Genomic DNA, 21,225 nt, shown 5'->3' with positions numbered 1-21,225 from the left:
CACTTAGCTCCTGAGCAGATGAGCAAACACTTGAGTTTTCTGTCTGCGTACTCAGCATTGCTGTCAACTCTTTGAATTCAAAGAACGTTTGTAGTACGCCAGGATAGGGCCGATAAGTATAAGCCACTAACTAGGTGTAGAAAGAACAGTGTAATATCCAATGAAATTCTCCTCTCTTTAAATCCAAAACAGTCCATCCAGTAAAAAAAAAAACAAATTCAATTACCTCAAAAATATATATTCGGCTAAGGTTTATACATTCATAATAAAGACATATATCATTATTTTATCATAAATGATTGTAAATTTAAATTTATTTTTGTTCTACTATTGTATAACTATGACTTGTTATTATCCAAAGCTGTATGGAAGGTAGGTAGAAACAAAAAAGTTAAAGTGAAAGATGTTAAAAATATTAAAAGATTTTGAAATTATTGATTAAGGTTTTATTACAGACACAAATATAAATATATAGTTTAAGAAGATTGGAATCTATTTAAGATGGCATTTTCCATGTTTGTTATACCTTCACATGGAAAAAAAATTAAAAGAATATAAAATCTATGAGTATTATAAGCAAAAAAAAAAGAAAATTTCAGAGTCTAATTGCAGGTTTTACCTAAATGAAACCCACTAAAAAATCATGTGATTTGTCACAACAGAAAAACAATACAAATATCTAGCTTGAACATTACTTCAAGTTTTATTTAATGTTTCACAAATGCTTAAATATGGCCACTAATCCACAGAACAAACAATATCAAGTCGTAAAGAAAATTCCTGTCAAACAGACATTAAAAGACTATTTTAATGCACATTTTTTCACCACTAAATACTCTATTCCAAGCGGTAGAATTATACTTTTCACTGACTTGCTCTGGCTCATCAAGCAGTGGACACAATGCCAATCACCCACATATAATGCCTGGTGCAACATAAAAAAAAAAATCTCATTAAAACACACATAGTAGCTCATTAAACCAAATCATACATCGTCAAATAAGTATTCCCAAAATGATTACCCTTGTTGTTGTCATTGAAAGTCTTAGACAAAATATATTATTAGATGCTTGTCATTTTTTCCCCCATCTCTTCTATCTGCTGGTTCAGATAACCGTAATCAAAAGATGATCAACTACTCCCTACTTTACGTAGAGTTGAATCATAATAAATCTTTTTACGAGGGGCCACATTTTGACCTCATAAAATGACTATGTTCAAAATCACGTACGTCTAAATGCCTTTTTCCCGCGGGAAGCGAAACTTCAACAACGTCATGACGTTATAGTGTTGGAAAGCAGGCCTCGGGTCACATGACAAGTGGCAAGTGTGCTCGGCGAACTGTCTAAACATCCTTGGGGTTACAGCCCAGCACGTGTGTGTCCTCGCCCCGGTGACACGCTTGTCTTTACCCTGTCAGTGTAGACTATGTGGAATATACGAGTCCACCACTCTTCCCCCCACCCCCTTCTCCCTAAAAGACGCGCCACATACGTCCCTTGTCCCTCCAACCTGCCTCAAGGTCCTATAATCTTTTTACAATGTGTTGAAACAGAGCAATAAATCTGTTAGCTTACAATCTAATTTCCCTGGCCTTTTCCAGGAATCCTCATAAACTTTTGGCGCCCCCATTAACAGCCCTATTGAATCAGAGTGCTTAATCTGCTTCCAGGTGAGGGGTCAGAAAATGAATGCTTTGATATCCATCAGACTGACGGGAGCAGAGAAAACTGGGTGAGGGAGAGCATTGCCGAAAAGGGCAGCGTCTCTTCCTCATAGGTCAATCGCAGCCAAGAGAGTCAGTCATCCACTTTTTTCCTGAACGCAGCGCTCATTTTCCATTTAATATGGACATCCAATTAATGTGACCACGTCTGAGGCAGCCTGCGTTGTCTTGAATTATTGCCCCATCATCCCCCCCAACAATGGCTCGATGAGATAGAAAGGAGAGGAGATAGAAGAAGATGACAATGACAGGAATATGCGTGCATGGATGTATGAACTTGGCTGTACTTGGTGCAGTGACGTGAACATGAACGTTTTGGATTCTTTAATATTTTAGAAGACACACTTAAGAGAAGCCTGAAAAGAAAAGGAAAAGACTAAAGAGAAGAGAGGGAAAGAAAAGGAAAGAAGTGTTTGTCCAATGGAGTTCATTTTGTTGCTAAAAACATATGAATTGCCAAAAAATTGTCAAACAAACTCTTCTGATTTATTGACGTTGACTTAATCATTAATCATCTTAGTCTCACAGGCCTAATATCTAACACAGACTTTCAAAAAGATTCAAACAACCAGAGTAAAAACAAAGATTCCTATGCATTTGAATGTCCTTAATAATTCAATGACCTGTAATGTACGACCCCTGACTTACAAGCAAAATGCTGATCACAGCCATATTTAATTCCCCAATACAGCAACACCTGAGCCAAGTGTTCCAGGTGTTCTATATGTTGTTAGGACACAAATATATTCCCTCTATTGTATTATGATGTCTCATCTCCAGACCCCATAATCTAAATGATTGCATTAGCCAACCAATACTTACCACAAGGTGAGATAAGGTTGTGTTCAATATTCCTGGTGTGTGTGTGTCCATCTGACCAAACCGTATTAGGCTAAGGTTTGTGATATTAAACCTGGAAAATAGTGTCTTATTGGTCACAGCTCTGGGAATTTGTCATTGTCATTTGTAGCTCATTATCCAGTTAACACCGAGTGGGCACATATCCAAAGGTCGTTGTGCCCTTGTGTCCTTTGTGGAAATGAAACTTGGTCCGGGAAACTTTTTGCTCTCTCTTATTAACCCTGACTCACTTTAATGTTTGGGATCCATGCCTTGAAGTTCCTAGCTAGTGGTGATGCATCAAATTTTAATCAAATTTAATCATTTATACGTCAGACAGGGTGACACTGTGGATGAGTGGTCAGCCTGTCGGGCTCACAGTTCTGGGATCCTGGGTTCGAATCCAGGTCAGTGCTACTATGTAGTTTTCTGGTTGCTTCCCACATTCAAAAAAATGCTTGGTAGGCAAGTTGAATGCTCTAAATTCCCCGTAAGTATGAGTGTAAATGGTTGTCTCACCGTGTTCTGTGATTGGCTGGCCACCAATTCAGGGTGTCCTGAAGTCAGCTGATATAGGCTCCAGCATTATTCAAAATCCTTGTGAGGATAAAGTGGTTCAGAAAATAAATGAATCCAAAGAGAAATCTGCATCTGCAGCTAAATTATTTGTTATATTCGTCCATAACTTTTTCAACCAATCGGTGTGCAATTAGGATACTTCTTTTGGGACAACTGAGTTTTGAAAAATACTCAAATTGGACTGTATTATTGGTCACATGATATAGAAAGAGTACAGAGCGTTATTCCTGAGAAAATATGAAAATATGAAAATCTAATAGACCTTGTGGCAAAACTCATTTAGTTATTTTTTAAGGAAGGGGAAATGTGCAAATGATTAAAAACAAATATCTCTGAAAAGCTTTGCAAATTCTCTTTCCCTGCTCTCATGTGGCTCTCCTTCACAAATAAGGGACTTACTGCAAAGATTCAGGAAATACTTCTTTTCTGAGCCTCTAAATCCTGATGTTTGATGCTTTATTATTACAAGTCTGAAACTTTTTACATGCATTTCATAGAAACTTCACAATGGAGAAGTCAAATATACCATGTAGTCATGTCAATGGATTAGAAACTTTGCAGAGAAAGTTAACAAAGACAACCCAAGAACTCACTTAAACATTTTTTTTTAAAATGGCATTTCTCTTTTTTTCCCCCTAGAGTCCAGACATGGAAAAAAAATCCAAGGGGAGGGAGAGTGGTATGGATTTCCTGCTGGATGTATGTCAGCAACTTGGTATGCTTCCCCTGTTTTCAATTTCACTCTCTTCACTTCTGACTTTTCAAACCTACTAAAAAAATGCATTGCTGATTTAAATCACTGTGTCATATTTCCTCAATGCTAAAACCCTTGTTTATCCAAATGTCCTGTTAAAAATCTTCATTTGTGGCCATGTAACAATAGATTTTTTACATTTTAAGCTACCTTGTCTGAAAGGTTACACAAAGTTACGCTACTCAGTCTGTTTCTGTATGACTGTGTCAGTGGAGATGGGTTTTAAAAGAACTAATGTTCCCTGACATCCCACAGTTAAAGTATCATAGAAACAGCATGATCGCCTTTGGCTAGTGGGAAAGAGACTGCCTGGGGGCTTTCTCTCTGGGCAAAATTGTGGGGGTGTTTATGTGTGTGTGTGTGGTTGGCTTTCCACATGCAATATTCTCTGTCATCATCTTAAACAGCTCAATAAGATGTTCGGAGGAAGGACAAAGCAGACGTTTTCTCGGTCGCCAAACGGCATTACGTCCTGGTTCTGTGTCCGACTCTTTTAATGAAGGGGGAAATTAAGAGTAGGGATGAAAGGAGATGAAGAAATCCTTGCGATAAGTCGACTCTTGTTATCTCGTTATGCTTCCCTTTTTTAAACCCCCTCTTTCGCATGTGCTCGCTTTGGCGAGGTCTTCCTGTGCCCGGGAAGTGCGCTGCGATCTCCATTAGTAGCAATGCCGCAGAGCTCGGCCGCATGATTTAAAAGGCGGGTTGTTATTGCTGAAATAATCAAGCTGATTTTTGATATTCTCTGCTAAATTATTCAAGTGTTTCGGGCGCAGAAATTTGAGAAGTTGCGTTTTTTTTTTAGTTTAGTTTTACACTTTGTCCTAGCAAGTGTTGAAGAGTAATTGGTAGTTACAATGTCCCTCTATACTGGAGGCCTGTGCTTAAGGACTACGCTTGTCTAATTAGCATTGAAATTTTTATCCTATGCAGAAAAAAGGCAATTAAGTGCAGACCACAACATTGCTGCATGCATGCTTCTAAGATGTTTTTTTTCCTCCTCAGTTTGTTTGGAATTCAGTAGCTTTTTTTATCCGCATAACCCAAAAATGTTTTTGACTATAATTGGATGAGTAGCTTTAATATTGCCCAAGGACAAATGAATAGTTTTTATTTTTTTTTTAGCAGAGGCTGTTTCAAGAAAGAATGCCAATCTTTTTTATTTTTTGCAACACAATCTCTCAAAAGGATTTTGTTTTAAACTGATTTGTCGGTTTGGTTTGACCTACAGATGACTAATCTCCCACTCTGCATTAATAAGTATGTTTTGATTGCCTTAGGTGAGCAAACAAAAAAATGGCTTGCCCTATTTCCATAAATCTAGAAGATCGGCACATCTGCTGGGGGAAGAAACATCATTTGGTGCAAATCCACTTGCAACAGGCAGTCCTGGTCCCAATGAAGGATTGTTCTTTGGTCAATGAAAGCCTTGTGAAGTGAAACAATCAAAACATCCTTGGAGCAGGTGTGTATATAATATAATGTATATATCAAGGACAATATTCCAAAATTGCATATTGTAATGTTTTTTTGCAGCTAGTTAAAGGGATAAATCTGTGTCAAAGTGGCGGCCCGCGGGCCAAATATGGCCTGCCGCATCATTTTGTGTGGCTCTGGAAAGTAAATCATGAGTGCCGACTTTCTGTTTTAGGATCAGATTAAAATGAGAGATATAGATGTATATTAAATGTCCTGATTTTCCCCCTTTTAAACCAATAATAGTTCTTTTTTAAGCATTTTTTCTCTTTTTAGTTAAAAAATCATTTTATAAAATCTAAAAATATATATTTGAAAAAAGCTAAAATAAACATTGTTTTATATCTATAAAATACTGAATATTCAGGTCTTTTAATCCAGTTCTTTTAATCCATTTATGAAAGAAAAAAATCGAAATATTATATCTAAAATGGTCCGGCCTACGGGAAATCGAGTTGACGTTAAAGCGGCTCGCGAACCAACCATTCTAACACCCCTGTTCTAGACCCATTGTCAAATGTTGTATTATAACCATCATGTGCCCTGCAATTGGCTGGCAACCAATTCGGGAAGCCCCCCGTCTGCTGCCCATTGTTGGCTTGCATAATCTCCAGTGACCCCCACGACCTTAGTGAGGATAAGCAGTATGGAAAATGAATGGATGAATAATCATTACTTTAAATTACAATTCTTGACATTGTCACAGAAACAAGCTTGCAGGTAACAATGTTGCTAATCTGGGCTATTTTTAGCTTTATATCAGGGGTTGAAATTAAAAGTTTGTGTAACTGGTACTCATGAGCAAGTTGGATATTTTTTTTTTATTCTGTTCATATCCAAAGCAGAGTTGCGTGAGGAGGAGTGAGACATTTAATTGAGTGTAATTATTTTGTACAAATAAGAAAAGGGAGGAACAACATAAATTGCTCAATCCATCCTGTGATTTCATGTCTAGTGTATAATGTGGTTACCACGTTAATATTATAATAGGTTTTCATGAATGTTGTGGGTCACTTGCATATTTAATATTTGAAATATATTTTTTTTTATTGAATCAAAGAGATAGCAATGAAACAGATAATACTAGCCTACCAAAATTAAATTGTAAATGTAATTTCTAATGTTCATTTGAGATCTAATTTCATTATTAGGGCCCTAACAAAAGAGAAATTACATTTTTAACATGATTATGAAATATTTCCAATAAAAAGATACTCTTATTTTAGTTATTTAGTCATTTTTATTTGGTTTTGATATGGTTTCGGGACATAAATAGATTAGATGAGATTAGATTCATCCTGTATTTGGGAAATTTTATTGTCCCAGTAGCAAGAGGGTGAGAGTAGATTCATAAAATGCATGTTTTAGTATTGTTTATTTTATTATTCAAAATTAAAAGGCTGTGATGTAACATGTCCTCAAATTGTGGAATGACCTCGTGACCAATTCTTGTATTGTGAGTAAAAAGGAAGAGCTGTAGCACGTTTTTTATCAATGTACAGTGAAAAGTGAGAGGACAGAAGGGTCAGCATACACTCCAGTAACATGGTGTCTTATGAGAGCCCAGTCAGCAGATGAAGTCATTTCACACTCATATATGAGCAAAATGAGAGCTCCATGATAGTGTCCAACTTACAGCCAGTGGAGCTTTTGATCTTCCCAAGCAGTGCAGAACCGATCTTCTGTCCAAGTTTTTTTTTACAGCAAATCAGTGCCGGACCATTGAAATTATTTTGTGTGTATTTCAGAAAAGCTGCAGAGTAAAGAGTTCAAAGCTCCAGAACCCAGTTTTGATGAGCTACTACTCGAGAGGGAGCACATTAACGCCTGAGTGTCCCATGCTCCATCCAGTAAGTTACATCAAATCACACACAGAGAAATAGATGTTTTTATGTATGGGAAGATGACCATGTAAAGGTGTAACAGACTGAGAGAGGAAATGTTACCTACAGGTGATATTAACCTGCACACTCGCTTAGATACGTTGACGCTGATCTGTTCTTTCCAAAGAAATCTGGAATTTTCAGCAAAAGAAGCAACTCAAAATCACATTAACCACAATTGGTACACTTTACTAATGCGTCTATGGAGTCTAACTTAACTCCATCATTTCTTCTATCCTAAACATTTCATTCAAGTATTAATAGCTGGAGTCCACTTTCTCTTTTTACACCTTTTTAATTGTCTGAAAGAATATGATGACATAAAATTCCCAAGAAATAAAGAAAACACAACTAGCAATGATAAAATAAACTCAAGAAAAAAAGGTTCAAGTTATATGAGCACAAAAAAAGAACTATTTTCTAAATTTCACTTAAGTAAGAGTAATTGATAACATTAGTGATAAATTCCCATGCCCAATTTTAAGAAGAATTCTAATGTTTACAAAAAAAGGGAACAGCCACTTTTGTGTATAAGATTGAACACTCTTAAAAGCAATAAAAAAGGACGTATAAATATACATGTGAATGAATGGAAATATATTACGATATCCAGTCTTAGTCTCACATATAATAATGTTAATGAAGTAAATGCTTTCTTCTAAGCTTGCCGCAGTAGATCAGATACGTTTTTAATACACCAAATATTCATTTGACTGGTAAAACATTGTCTAAAGATGTACTCCATGATCAGGACTTATTTATTAAACTAAAGTTAATGAGTCAAAGTGGAAACTCAACCCCTCCACCTCACAAATGTGTTTATGTGGTGTGCCGAAACATGCAAGCAGGAGAGTTGAGCCATGAATCATAACTATTATCATTAGGTTAAGCATCAGCTAAGCCCGAAGGCGCTTTGAGATCTATGTGGAAAAATAGCACTTTAAATGAGCATGATTGTTATTATTGTCCTCCAAATGAGCGTGATTAGTATTGATGTCTAAATGAGCGCTGGGGTTATTATGGCTGCGCCGATTATTGTTATTGTTCTGGCGGCTTTATGAAGGGAAGGCTTGTCCTCGCTTCGTTCACTTTTAATTCCACAGGCTGTCTCTTTAACTAACCGTACAGCCACATGGTGCCCTTGACACGCGTGCACTCATCCACACAAAAAGAGTAGAGACAGAACATTTGAGCAAAAAAAAACATAACAACAACAAAACACCGGTAAGAAGAAGAAAAGAGGGCAAATGTTGTATTTTGAAATAGCACAAATTAATTCAAAAGGGCTTAAATCTCCAAAGGATTTCAAGGGGATTGAAATATTCATACATTCATTCATTTTCAGAACCACTTATCCTCACATAGGTTGCAAGGGGTGCTTGAACCTATCCCAGCTAACTATGGGCACCATATGGGGCAGACCCTGAATGGGGGACCAGCCAATCGCAGGGCACACGGAGACGGACAGCCATTGGTCCGCCCCCTATTAAAATATAAAATTATTAATAATATATGAAAGTTAGGATGATAACAAATAAAGTTAAGTTACTGTAGTAAAACATTGTTCTCTCTATTTTCTTTATTCCAGTTGAAGTCACCAAGAAAGACGTAATTGACAAGATAATAAAAATTGATTGATTAATGGATAGCGTACAATCCCTGATACACAGATGTACATCTAATACAGGTAAGAATTTTATACTCATTCATTTTTGTTGTTGTACCAGTTGCTGTCTTAATTTTATTTGTATTTTTAAGCCAAATAACAACATACACAGCCTTAAATGGATCAAAATGATACTGTGTTATAATTAACCAAGATAAAATAACAGTGTAAAGTCTTTTTACCAACTTTGAAATCTTACATCTTTCTTGCAATGAAGATTTCAAATTCTTCTAATGCAGCTTTACGTAAAGAGAAAGTATTTTATATCAAAATGTTTTTTTGTTGTTGTTTTTTTTAAGGCCACAGGGGCATTTGACTTGAAAGGTTCCTATTATATCAGAAACAACATGTTCAATGTTGTATGGGGGGGTTCATACATGGCTGTGTGTTGGTATGTAAGGGCAGCTGTCAGATCCATTCGCTGATTGGCGAAAATGACAGGCATCACCAAAGTGCCGTGGGTAACTTGGAAAAGAGGGGGTGGGTGCCTGCCTGTCATTCACTGCCAATCAGGAGTCCAGTCTAATCAACTACTAGACCACACAGAAACAAATAACAGCAAAACATGTAAACAGCATCCATACATGCATAGTTAATGCACAAATCAACACATTTTTAACCTGAAACTGAGTTGTCATTTTTTTATACAAGAACGTGCATAGTTAATGCACAAATCATCAGGTTTTTGACTTAAAAGAGAGTTATCATTTTTTAATATAACATTTAGAAAGCTACAGTTCCCCATGCATACAGAATTACTCAAACATATCTTCAAAATGATGCACTCTTATTGACAAAATTCCTTTTTTTATATATATATATATATATATGATTCAATACTTTTTTTCTAAAAATCCTTGGAAACATAGTTCTATATTATGTTGAAAAAGCACATGTTGCTTTATATACACATGCACTTTGACTTTCTCACAAAAACACAAACACGGCCACCACAGAAGGACATTGAGTCTGACAGAGTAATTATGACGTCCCACTGGAGGACGCCAAGGGCTGAGAGGTGAGAGTTATTGATCCCTCACAGAAGGAAATTTATCAATGTCCAAACATTCAACTCTGACAGGAACCCAATCCACATAGAGACCAATGTTCAAACTGTTCCAGTATAGAAATGTAACAAAAAAAACTTTGGAAGAAGAACACCTATTACAAAAATGCCTGCCCATTAACTTTGACTGTCCTACAATACAATATAATATTAAGTTCAAACTTAACTAACTTAACAATTAGTAGCATCCTTTTTCTCCTCAATTACGCCCGAATGATTCATCACTAATTGTGGGTCAACAAAGTAAACAGTGGTGACAGACTGATAACTTTATCAAGATGAGTTCCCCCATAAACCAAAGTTACATCATTTAGCGTCACTGGTATAAAATGTCAGAAGCGACAACATAGTTCAACTCAAGTGGATACGCAGACAGTGTTTGTGTTTCTTATTAAAAGCCCTCCCACTGTTCTGTTTGTGGCCGCGTGTGAATACCACATTATCAGTCTTGTCTCTCATCGACTCCATCGTCATACGAACACCTGTGGACATCTTCCCGCACCCCCTGCGGTGATCTCCTCGCCTTCATTTTTCTCAGACAATGAGTGGAATCATTTCCCCTCGCTTGCATGCCTCTCCATCATTATCGGCACACAATTATTGATCAGGACCTCGACCGCTAAATTACAACCTATTTATCAAACTCTTTCTTAAAAGATCTTGATGGAGGGTGTTTACACTGTATGATCTATTCTGGATTTTTTTCTTTTCCTGTTAAGTCCATTCATTAGGTGAATGCAGATGAGCCAGCCAATAGCTCACGGGGGCTTCTACTGTTGCATCGACATTAGTTCAAGGAAGCATCCAGGTGAAATCTACAATGGCGAAGTTAGAGAGCAACAACAACGGTTTCACTTTTTTTATTTTATTTTAGTGTTTGTCCCCGAGGCCTATCCTACTAAAGAGAAGTAATTTGGCTTATCTTATCCTAGAGACCTAGCAGCTGCTTTTTATTCTTTTTTGTGAGGTCTTTTTTCTCATTTAGTCCAACAAAGATTGTCCTCATAGATTGACCTTCTCTTATGCCTGCAGGCCGTTGCCCTCATGCCAGTAACTAGATAACACACTCTATCAGAGATTTGAGAAAATCATTGGGAAAGCAGTGGGGCTGATAGTGGCATCAATCCTAACCTGACACTAGGCTGGGTCAACCATTTATCTCTGCACACTGCCTCTGGTCACAACAGCGGCCATCTTGCGCCGCAACATCCTTCTTTAATAACCTTGGCCACGTCTCTTTGCAGATTGAGAGGCGCAACGTCACTCATCACTGAGGCTTTTCTACGCATTTTGACTGCAATCTTACACGGGTCTTCTACCGCATTTGGTCCAATAAGGGTCCGAAACTGAAAAAAAAACTTGTTAGTTTTGGAGTTAATGGTGGCTACACTGTCATTGATTCCCCTCAGTGAGTGACTTAAATGCTTCTATATTGGTGGAGGGAGAGATTCCCAGAGGCCTCCTAGAGCTCAGATCATTGTTTTTCACTTACTAACAATGAACTTATGATCAGAGTGCTGCAAGGCGTTTTGAAAAAAATGCCCTGTAGGATCATTAAAAAAAGTGTGTGTGTTTGTGTTTGTGTTTGAGGCCGGCGAAGTAGTAGCAGCGTGTCCGAAGCTCATCTCGATGCTCGGTGGCGCAGACTGCGATGAGTGGGGAGGTTAAATGGGGCGTCATCAATCTCAATGAAGTGCAATTATTTTCTCACTTATTAATCATTGCGGGCTAATAGCTAGTGGCAAAGCAACGTCTGCCATTTGTCAAACTTAGCAGATTTCTGTAATTTTGTTTCCCCGACAATGTTTGTGTGGATGTTGGCAGATATCTATGGAGGGATGCAATAATTCTGTGCCTCAAAGTGTCTATCGCTTACCTGCAATGCCCAACTAACTTAACTTCTTTGGCCATGTGAGTGATTCACTCCATTTCAGAGCTGAGTGACCATTTCATGGTTGCTGGCTTTATTTGCAGGGTGCAGTACAGACTGACTGTGGATATTTAACCACAACGAAATTCGCAGATAGACCCAACTCTGGATTAAATACATAGTTAGCATTTCATCTTTGCAGGGAAATGTGGGAAATCACTTCAAAATAATAAGGGACAATGGAAATTATTGTAAGACAGTAATACCTATGAATTTGGTTTGCTTTACTTCAAAAATATCTAGTTTAAACAAGATTATAACCAAATATTAAGCAGTCGAATGATTTGAAAGCTAACCTGTAAGACCTCCACTTAGTTGACTTTGAAAGGATGAATTCCACAAGTGGGGGCTTTCATTGTGATAGCAACACAGAAGGATATAATAGAATGGAAGAAAAACATGGTGACAATATGCTACCTGATTAGAAGTGCCATTACAAAATCATCACTCATTTCCCACCACCAACTAACAAACAGAACAAAAAGATAAGGGTTAAAATTAAGGAAATTAATGTATGGCAGGGCAGCATGATATTGATGTGCATCCTTAACACACACTAAGATAAATAAACTGTGAATATATGATAGATTTTGTCAAAGTTAACATCCCACCATTCACTGTGTTATTGTGATTCCCAGCACAAAAAGTCAGAACCTAAAATATGTCTTGTGATGCTTATGTCCTTAATGCATGTTAGTCTTGCAGTGTACAGAATATAATACAGAATAAAGTATAATAGAAAAAAAGAACCCCGGCTGTCCTTGAGCTAGCTGAGCCGGCGCACCCACTCCGTAGGGGACCTCGCTGAGGGGGTATCATACGCGCCCCAGTACCTAGGGCAGTACCCCAGTCACACTGAGACGCCTTTACCGGTCCCCCAGAGTATGAAGAGTGGATCAGACTCTCCCACAGCAGCCCCCCACACAACCACACAAGCCATAGTATAGTATACACTTAACAATTATGGTAGAAAATGGATTTGAACCAACCAAAAGTTTAAAAGGTCTGTGTACTACTTTGATGGATATGACATGAATGAGTGTACTCTGAACAATTTAAAACATCATTATTTTTGCTTTTTTTTACTCACATTAAGAGTGTACTGTTGTCATTAACCTCAGTGAGCTTTTCTTCACCAAAGGCAGATTAACACTGTTCGAGAGTAGCTTTTTAAATAAATGAGAGCATTTAGCTGTCAGAGAATCACAAATGAAACCTTTGAATGTTCATTCATTAAAATTCCAAAAATTCCAGCCGTGACAAATGAAATTGTAGGCTAGCCTTCTCTAGACCCACAGGACATTCACTGAAAAGCCTGTAAAAAAAACAATCAATTCTACTACTTAATTTATGAATACTGCATTTCAACAATATATGATATTTTATTAGGCAAAAGGGTCATATGTTAATGACTCAGATATTGTAAGATTTTACATCACAAATAAAAATCAAGTATAACTTAGCTCCACTGTATTTGTGTGTGAGTTAAATGGGGAAGAGGTTAACCAGTATTATTAAAAACAATAATTTAAAAGTATATATTAAAAATAATACTAATTGTGTTTTATTTCTTTTTTTAAGCATGATTGCTGTAACAAGCTGTTGTTTTTGTTCCATTAACTAAGCTCACTGCAGGTCTTTTTATTGCCTCTCCTTCTTTCTCATTTTCTGAACCACATTATCCTCACTAGGGTCGCGGGGGTGCTGGGTGCTGGAGCCTATCCCAGCTGACTGAGAAATTGGTGTCCAGCCAATCGCAGGACACACAGAGACAAACAGACCATTCACACTCAGCTAGCGGAAATTTATAGTGTCCGATCAGCCTACCATGCATGTCTTTGTAATTTGGGAGGATACTGGAGTACCCGGAGAAAACCCACAAGAACATGCAAACTCCACATAGGTGGACCGACCTGGATTTGATCCCTGGTCTCCTATTGTGAGGCTGACGCGGTAACCACTCATCCGCCAGGCCGCCCCTATTTGAAAATGTGTTCTATTTATTTATTTTTAGTATTTTGACCTCAATCATAAAGAATTTGCTTTCACCTGATATATATTGTGGCATTTGAGTGTAAATGAAACGATAATGTGATCGATAGTATCATAGTGATGGTGTGCAAGTTCAATATGAGCGTATTTTCACTCAGTCTTGAGTGCAGCATTTTATTTCAAATATTGTATTAAAAAATCTATGTGCTGTTTTTGAGTGACATCTAGTGGCGAGATTGATTACACACCATTTCAATTCCAAGCAATTTTCAACCAGTTCACACACCTTTTGACCTTATGCATGAAACAATTGAAGTGAAATATCTGAAGTTCATTTTAAAAATCCCTTTAAAGAATAATATTGTGTCATTAACAATAATACACTGGACACATGCATGCAAAAATATTTTTTGGTACTCACTCAGTAATAAAAGCCCCACTTATCTTTTTTACTCCCAATTTTAATCATGTTGTCTAGAAAGAAATAATGCTGCTTCTGTGGAATTTATTGCCTTTATGAAATAATCACAGTTTCCTGCAATGTTATAATTTTACCGCTAGAGGTCCACCTGCATCAAGAAAAGAAACAAACACATAATTACTTTACAGTATATGAAGTAATATATAATATATAGATATATATGTAGAATTATATATTATAGTATGTAATTTTCTGAACCGTTTTACCCTCACTAAGGTCGCAGGGGGTGCTGGAGCCTATCCCACTTGACTTTGGGCCAGATGCAGGGGACCACCTGAACTGGTGGACAGCCAATCACCGGGCCCAAGGAGACAAACAACCATTCATTAGGTAAGTTTTACAGTGCATATTTAACGATTAGGTCTGAGAGAATAATTGGTGAGATTAATCATACCTAAATAAAACATGGGTTGAAATTGCAATACTACATACATCTTACATAGACCAAAGAAGAATATTTTATCTCTATCTTTGACAAGTCTATTTTGGAAAAGTTAAATTTAAAAGAACCTATTGAAGGGTTCTTTATAAAATGTATATATTTTATTCATATATTACTTTTACATTATTTTAAAAAAAATCTCTACACTTTGCTACTCTTATAATAATCAAATAGATCCCTTTGGGACATCATTGCCATGTTCTGTACAGATGTGGTCAATAGAAATATCAAGAAAAGAAAAAATAAAGAGTAATCAAACCTAAAACAAACAAAAAAATCTCAGTACAACATGTAAACATACTATTTGTATCACCCCTCGAAACTCAACTTGACCAGACTATATTTTGACAAGCGTTACCATGGCAACCGATCCCTTTCAGAGCCTCACACGTGGTCAACATAACTACGCCCACTTACACGAGGATTCCTGGCTTTGACACCGCCCACTGAGCTGCAAGTAGACGGAACAGAAGATAAACTGTAGAAAACTGGGCAGGGTTGGACTACTGTACGTGACGGACTTCCTTCAGGAGCGAATGCACGACTTTTAACGTCGTGTCGCCATTCTGCAGCTTTGCCAAACTTGCCCGGATCTGTCCTCCAAAAAAAAGAGTCGAAAGGAATGCACGAAGATTGTTGTTTTCCCACTTGCGTGCAATGTTTTTGGACGTCGCCGTGACGCAAAGAGTGCAACTTTTGCAGCATGATTTCGCCTTGCAGCCTCAGGTCGTGTGTTGAACCCACGCGAGACTTGCACGTCGTGCCCGAGCAGGTGTGAGGCACCGGGCGTAAACCGCCGTGGGAAACCGCGAGGTCTCCATGGAGCTTTTACGGCCTCGCTGGTTTTCTCCATCCGCCTTTTGAAGAAAAAAAAAGAAGAAGAAGAAAAAACGAGACATTCGAGATGAGCCAAGAGCAAGAGGGCATTTCCTTGCATGTTCCTTGTTTCAGGGCAGGTGATGTCGCCGGGGAAAGTACCGGCACCACCCGGGGAAGAACCACGGCAGCCTCCCCGGGGGCTGCGGTTCCTGCAGCCGGGACTTTCTGGCAGGATTCCTCAGTGGTGGCAAGCGGGGTGCACGGCCACACTCCCGGGAGCTGTGTGCCGGATGGCGGCGGTCTGCTGTCCACGGGCAAATCGTGCAAAAGCAGGCCAGTAAGTGTCGCCTATGTTTTCAACAATGAGCCGAACCAACAGAACAACGCCGAGTGCATGGCCCTGCAATGCCTCAGAGACGCGTGCGAGGCAGTGGGCAGCAAACTGGAGACGGTCCACTTCGGAAAGCTGGACTTTGGGGAGACCACAGTGCTGGATCGCTTCTATAATGCAGGTATTGACTTCAGAATTCAATGCATTGATCTGTTATAATGGAATTATTCATGCACAAGTGTCAAACATAAGGCCCCCAAACTGAGATTGGTCATCCAAACTTTATCTGACACCAGAAAGCTTGTCCCAATATTTCTGATGTGAGTCAAATAATGTCTTTAAATCTAATCAATGAGCAAGTATGAAAGTATTTGGTACCATCTCGTCTCACTTTCTGAACCGCTTTATTCACACTAGGATCACAGGGGGTGCTGGAGCCTATCCCAGCTGACTTCAGGTCGGAGGCGGGGGACACCCTTAATTGGTGGGCAGCCAATCGCATGGCTCAAGGAGACAAACAACCATTCACCCCCACACTCATACCTAGGTGCCATTTAGAGTGTCCAGTCAGCCTACCATGCATGTCTTTGGAATGTGGGAGAAAACCGGAGTACCCGGAGAAAACCCACGTGGCCTGGGAAAGAACATGCAAACTCCACACAGGTAGACCGACCTGGATTTGAACCCAGGTAACCCACCATGAGGTCGATGCGCCCTATTTGGTACCAGGTATTTTAATTCTAACATGACTACATATACTGGAATGCTCTTGGGTCAAAGGTCATATACCTTGGAAAGTGGATGCCTGCAGGACAGGTTACCCGGGGGGCTTATAAATCAGATTGTCATGCCACTACTTGAGATTGGACCCTTCACAAAGCTGCAGTTTACTCTTGTTTGAGTGCAGGTGAATTTCAATGTGCATCATAAAAGTGCATATTGTTTTGGATCTGCACATATTTAAACTTTTGATGTAGCTTTGTTTAGTGAACCTCAAAAAGGTCAAGCGTTTCAAACCTCAGTGTAGCTTCGGTCATATTAAAAAGGGGCAAGAAACATTTGTCCCAGTGTAATAAAATCAATACATGACTGCTTAAAGTAAAAGTCACAGGTAAGTCATATATCATAATAATAGAAAATGACTGCACAACTTTGACTGGTAAACATTACTTTCCTGGCAATTCAGTCACTATAGGTTTCCCCTTTTTTCCATTTGTTTATCTTGTTTCGAACTTCAGTGGAAATATTTCATGGTTCACGTGGGAGGACTGAGGCATTTTTTCCCAGAAACACACAGTATCTGCCCGTACACACTGTAATACTTCTTCCTGCACGAGCGCGTCCCAGTGAGTAATGAAGGCTGGGCACAAAAATGATACAGCGGGTTCCTTGCCAGACAGCACCTGCACCTGCCTGTGAATATTCAGAGACACTTTGTCTTTGTCAAATTGAACAAGAAGGTGTTGGCCTTTAAATATCTTGTCACGTGGTGTTGACGACAAGAATAATTTGGGCTAGAGGATGAAAAGCAGGAGGATGCATTATCCTTGAGTGTATATTCTCAACAAAGTTAAAGTTGCAGAGCTTTCAAAAATGAAAAACCAGAGGCTGCCATGTTATGTTTTCATGAGTGCTTCTTTACAAATGAACTGATAATCATTATAATTCTATAATATTTCAACAATCCTTGCTTAACAAAGACAATCTGATATTTTGGGCTTGATGGACAAGTACAGCATGTCTTACTTGAAGTGACAGCTGCTTTCATGGTAACAACCATTGAGTATTGTACTTGTAGTTAATTGAGTATGCCCGTCATAGAAAACAATAGGACTGGTTCATCTTTGCTCAGGCTCTGAACTGTAAGGAAAAAAAAGTGTTTCATAAAGAATTATAGCCTCTAGTGTAGGTATGTATGAGTAATACTTAAAACAAGTACTGTAGAAAACATCTATCCAATCATTTTCTGAACTGCTTATCCTCAATGGTCATGGGGGTGCTGGTGCCTATCCAAGCTAAGTATAGACATCAGGCGAGGGACACCCTGAATGGGTGGCCTGCCAATCGTAGGGCGCCCTCAATATTTCAGTTGTGATGCTCAAGGGGAAATTAGTCCTTGCAATTCATATTCATTCTCCCAATATGCCTTCTGTCTTTTGTTGTTATGATTTAACAACATACAAACATTAAGACTCTGTAGCACCAATCTGTCAACGGGTGAGCTGAGAGTCTCTGTGCTACAATCCCATCAGCTGGCCCCCCTCTTAGGTTGTTTATCCCCTCTTGTTGACTCTGCATGCTCAGTGGCATGTCAGGTGAGAGAGCGCAAGGTCGTAACAAATTAACCCTCAGGTTGCTCAGTGGGAAACTGCCTTTGTGGCAGAAATGAACTCAAGACTTTTTTGCCTCTTCTCTTAAAAAGAAAAACAAGTTCTGTTTCCGATTTAAAAGGAATACATTTTGTGCACATTCTTTCCTGTTAGGATGTCAAGTACTGTGGCCTCAAAATGTTCCAATCCGTGCATGACATTTGATTTACTGATTTATCTATTCCATTTGTTACATTTCTTACTTGTGCCTTGTAGATTTGCATCTGCTGTAAAACACTTTGTATTACTTTGTGTGCAATCGGGCTTTTCAAATTTATTTGGCTTGACTTGAATGGAATACTCCAAAACTGTAGCCAAATCTTCAAGTCAATTATCACAGAGCGTTTTAATAAGGTGCAAGATCAGACCAAATAAGACTACCAGATTCTGTTCTGACAGGATCTAACACAAAGAAACCCTTGCTTTAAAGTCATAAACGTAGACAGTTCCTAGTTGGGAGTTAGCTTGTTCCTCCTGGTATGCCGGTCAGCTGGAGATGAATTGGCATTCTGTTCTCAGAACCTACCCCAACCCTCCTCTCCCTCCCTTCCTTGGAACCAGTGCGATTTGTTAAAGAAAAATACATCAGTGTGTGCAAATTCAAATGGACCCTAGATGGAAAAAAGGACAGGAAAATGAAATAAATTACTAGATTGGTATGACATGGCATCATATGCTTAAACTTTATTTTCCAAAAGACAGGAAGCATTTATCTTCCATTGTTGGGACAGCATATAATTGTCTAAATAACTAGTGCATGCTTTGTTTCTATTAGTTTTTTTTTTCCGCGAAATTGTTTCCTTCCTTAGCGTGCATATCTGGATTTGCATGTATTTGAATGTGAATAGGAATTGAGTCATGATCTTTCTTCTCATGTGTGCCAAGTTTACGTCGGATGTCAGCAGCACGTGTTTGTCTAGATTAACAACAACCTTCCTCTACTTGCAAAGTGGCACGGAGTCATATATGAGTCAGGGAATTTCCCTGAGCCTGACTTTAGCACTGTCTCTTCATACCTGCAGCTTCCTGACCGGCAGTGCATGCAAAACACACTGAACCGTACTATTAGCCTATCTATTGAGAACAGTAGTTAACTGTCAGTAAGCTTCTAAAGCTCCACAACTGCACTGATGTGAATACTTGTGCACATCTTTTAGGAAAAAATAGATTTTAAAAGTGCCCAAGGCTATTACTGGGTTACAGCCAACAATTATTTTCAGTGTGACATGTTAAAATGTTCAGATAAGGAAAAAAAGCATTGCTTTGACAATTTGAGTGTTTAATTTACACCCGATTAACAGTCGCATGTTGGGGATGTTGCAACTAGTTTCAACTGGATTTATGTCGATTATTGATTTCTTGATGCTGCCATTGCCCTGTATAGTTTCTATGACGGTTAGAGCAAGGAATTTGTTATCGATATTTCATTATTTACCTTGTCGAATAGTTGAGAATGCCTTCTCGAATTTGTAAAAACAAAGATAAAACACTATTATGACGGTATACTGGATGGGTGTAATTGTACATTATGTTTTGTGTTCTAACGTGTTGCTATAATATCAACACAAAAGGTGATCGTGTTTGAGAGCACCACACCTATTATTGGTACTCCTGGAAATTTGGCAGACAAGGCAAACGTTACTGTTTCCGAGGTTCCTTTTTTTCCTGCAAAGAAAACTCCTTTTTTGAGTGTGGGAAACACTTTCCAGTCGAGCACAGAGACAGTAAGCCCTCTGTGTATTTAGGGTGGGACTAACTCCAGTGCAATCTTCCCGCTGCTCTCACATCAACATTCATCTCTCTAAGCATTGGCTTTCAGAAGAAAAAATCGCCAGTATACCTACTGACTGATTGTTCAATCTTTTATAGCAGTTTTCCCGTAGTCCCCATGGTTACAACATTCTCTGCACTGTCAAGTGCACTTGAGTATAACGAGTTTTATTCAAGCGAAGTCCGAACCACCTATGTGTGTTCACGGTTGGCCCACCTGGGTGACCACTGTAAACTTCATTGGCTATTTTGTAGTTGAAGTGGTTACAACACTTCATGATTCATTAAAAAGAGGCAGTGTGCATGACCGCAAACATCATATAAATAAAATTGTGAGAATGATGCAATGAAAATGAACATGAATGCCAAGAATAAGTTGGGTTTTTTGTTGTTGTATGACAACATTGTTAACTTTGTGAGGTAAAAGAATCGCAGGAGTAAATGAACCATTTTCCACATGGAAAAACTGTGATCCCTTGAGATACAAGTGTTTAAACTTAATTCAGAGTTTCCATTACTTATTCAAGTTGCTGTAAGGACAAGTGAGGTGAACATGTGAGCTGATGTTTCGAGTCTGCTTTTAATGGGCGACATAACAACTCAAGTTACCCTGTTGCCTTCCCTAAACAATTCTCTCTTCATATTGCCATGTCGGCTGATGCAGTGGCATGCATTCAAATGTTTTCTCACGTTGCCAAGATGTCCAAAAAAATCATTGGTTTTCCAATGATGTGATGCTGAACAAGCGTTAGAAATATCTGTTTACAAGCATCGAAATAGGCTCGCGGCTTGACTTCACACCCAAACACATTTTCAATGCAATTTAAAATGATGCTGGGAAGCAAAGCAGACATCAACATCCTTATATGGCCTGAAATGTCACACTTATGGGAAACACAGTGTACATGGAAAGGCGAATACAGTAATCGTTTGGGTAAGAACAGGGGCTTAATGATTGCAAAACCCATGCTGCAAATCTCTGCTTCTTGGTTGAAGGTTCTGGTACTGAGAATTCTATCTTTTTTTTTTACATAGCTAGTTCATGGATTTAAAGAAGACTGTTAATATCTCTCTTCCAAATCATTTTAATTTTCTCTTAAT

General features: G+C 38.5%; 1 protein-coding gene across 2 annotated transcripts in view; it reads left to right on the top strand.

The window, feature by feature from the left end:
* The window catches only part of map3k5 (mitogen-activated protein kinase kinase kinase 5), a 51,392-nt gene that overhangs the window by 2,555 nt on the left and 27,612 nt on the right, over positions 1-21,225 (top strand). For both annotated transcript variants that reach the window (XM_077710689.1, XM_077710688.1), the window contains exons 2-7: positions 3,785-3,860; positions 5,180-5,364; positions 7,124-7,225; positions 8,847-8,945; positions 14,610-14,723; positions 15,216-16,166. In XM_077710689.1, coding sequence (XP_077566815.1) covers positions 15,740-16,166 — 427 coding nt within the window. In that variant the 5' untranslated portion in view covers positions 3,785-3,860; positions 5,180-5,364; positions 7,124-7,225; ... (1 more) ...; positions 14,610-14,723; positions 15,216-15,739. The remainder of the gene's footprint in view (positions 1-3,784; positions 3,861-5,179; positions 5,365-7,123; positions 7,226-8,846; positions 8,946-14,609; positions 14,724-15,215; positions 16,167-21,225) is intronic.

The sequence above is a fragment of the Stigmatopora nigra genome, chromosome 2 (genome assembly GCF_051989575.1).
Source record: "Stigmatopora nigra isolate UIUO_SnigA chromosome 2, RoL_Snig_1.1, whole genome shotgun sequence".
Lineage (NCBI taxonomy): Eukaryota > Metazoa > Chordata > Actinopteri > Syngnathiformes > Syngnathidae > Stigmatopora > Stigmatopora nigra.
The sequence above is the reverse complement of the archived record's forward strand: the minus strand, read 5'-3'. Positions and strand labels throughout refer to the sequence as shown.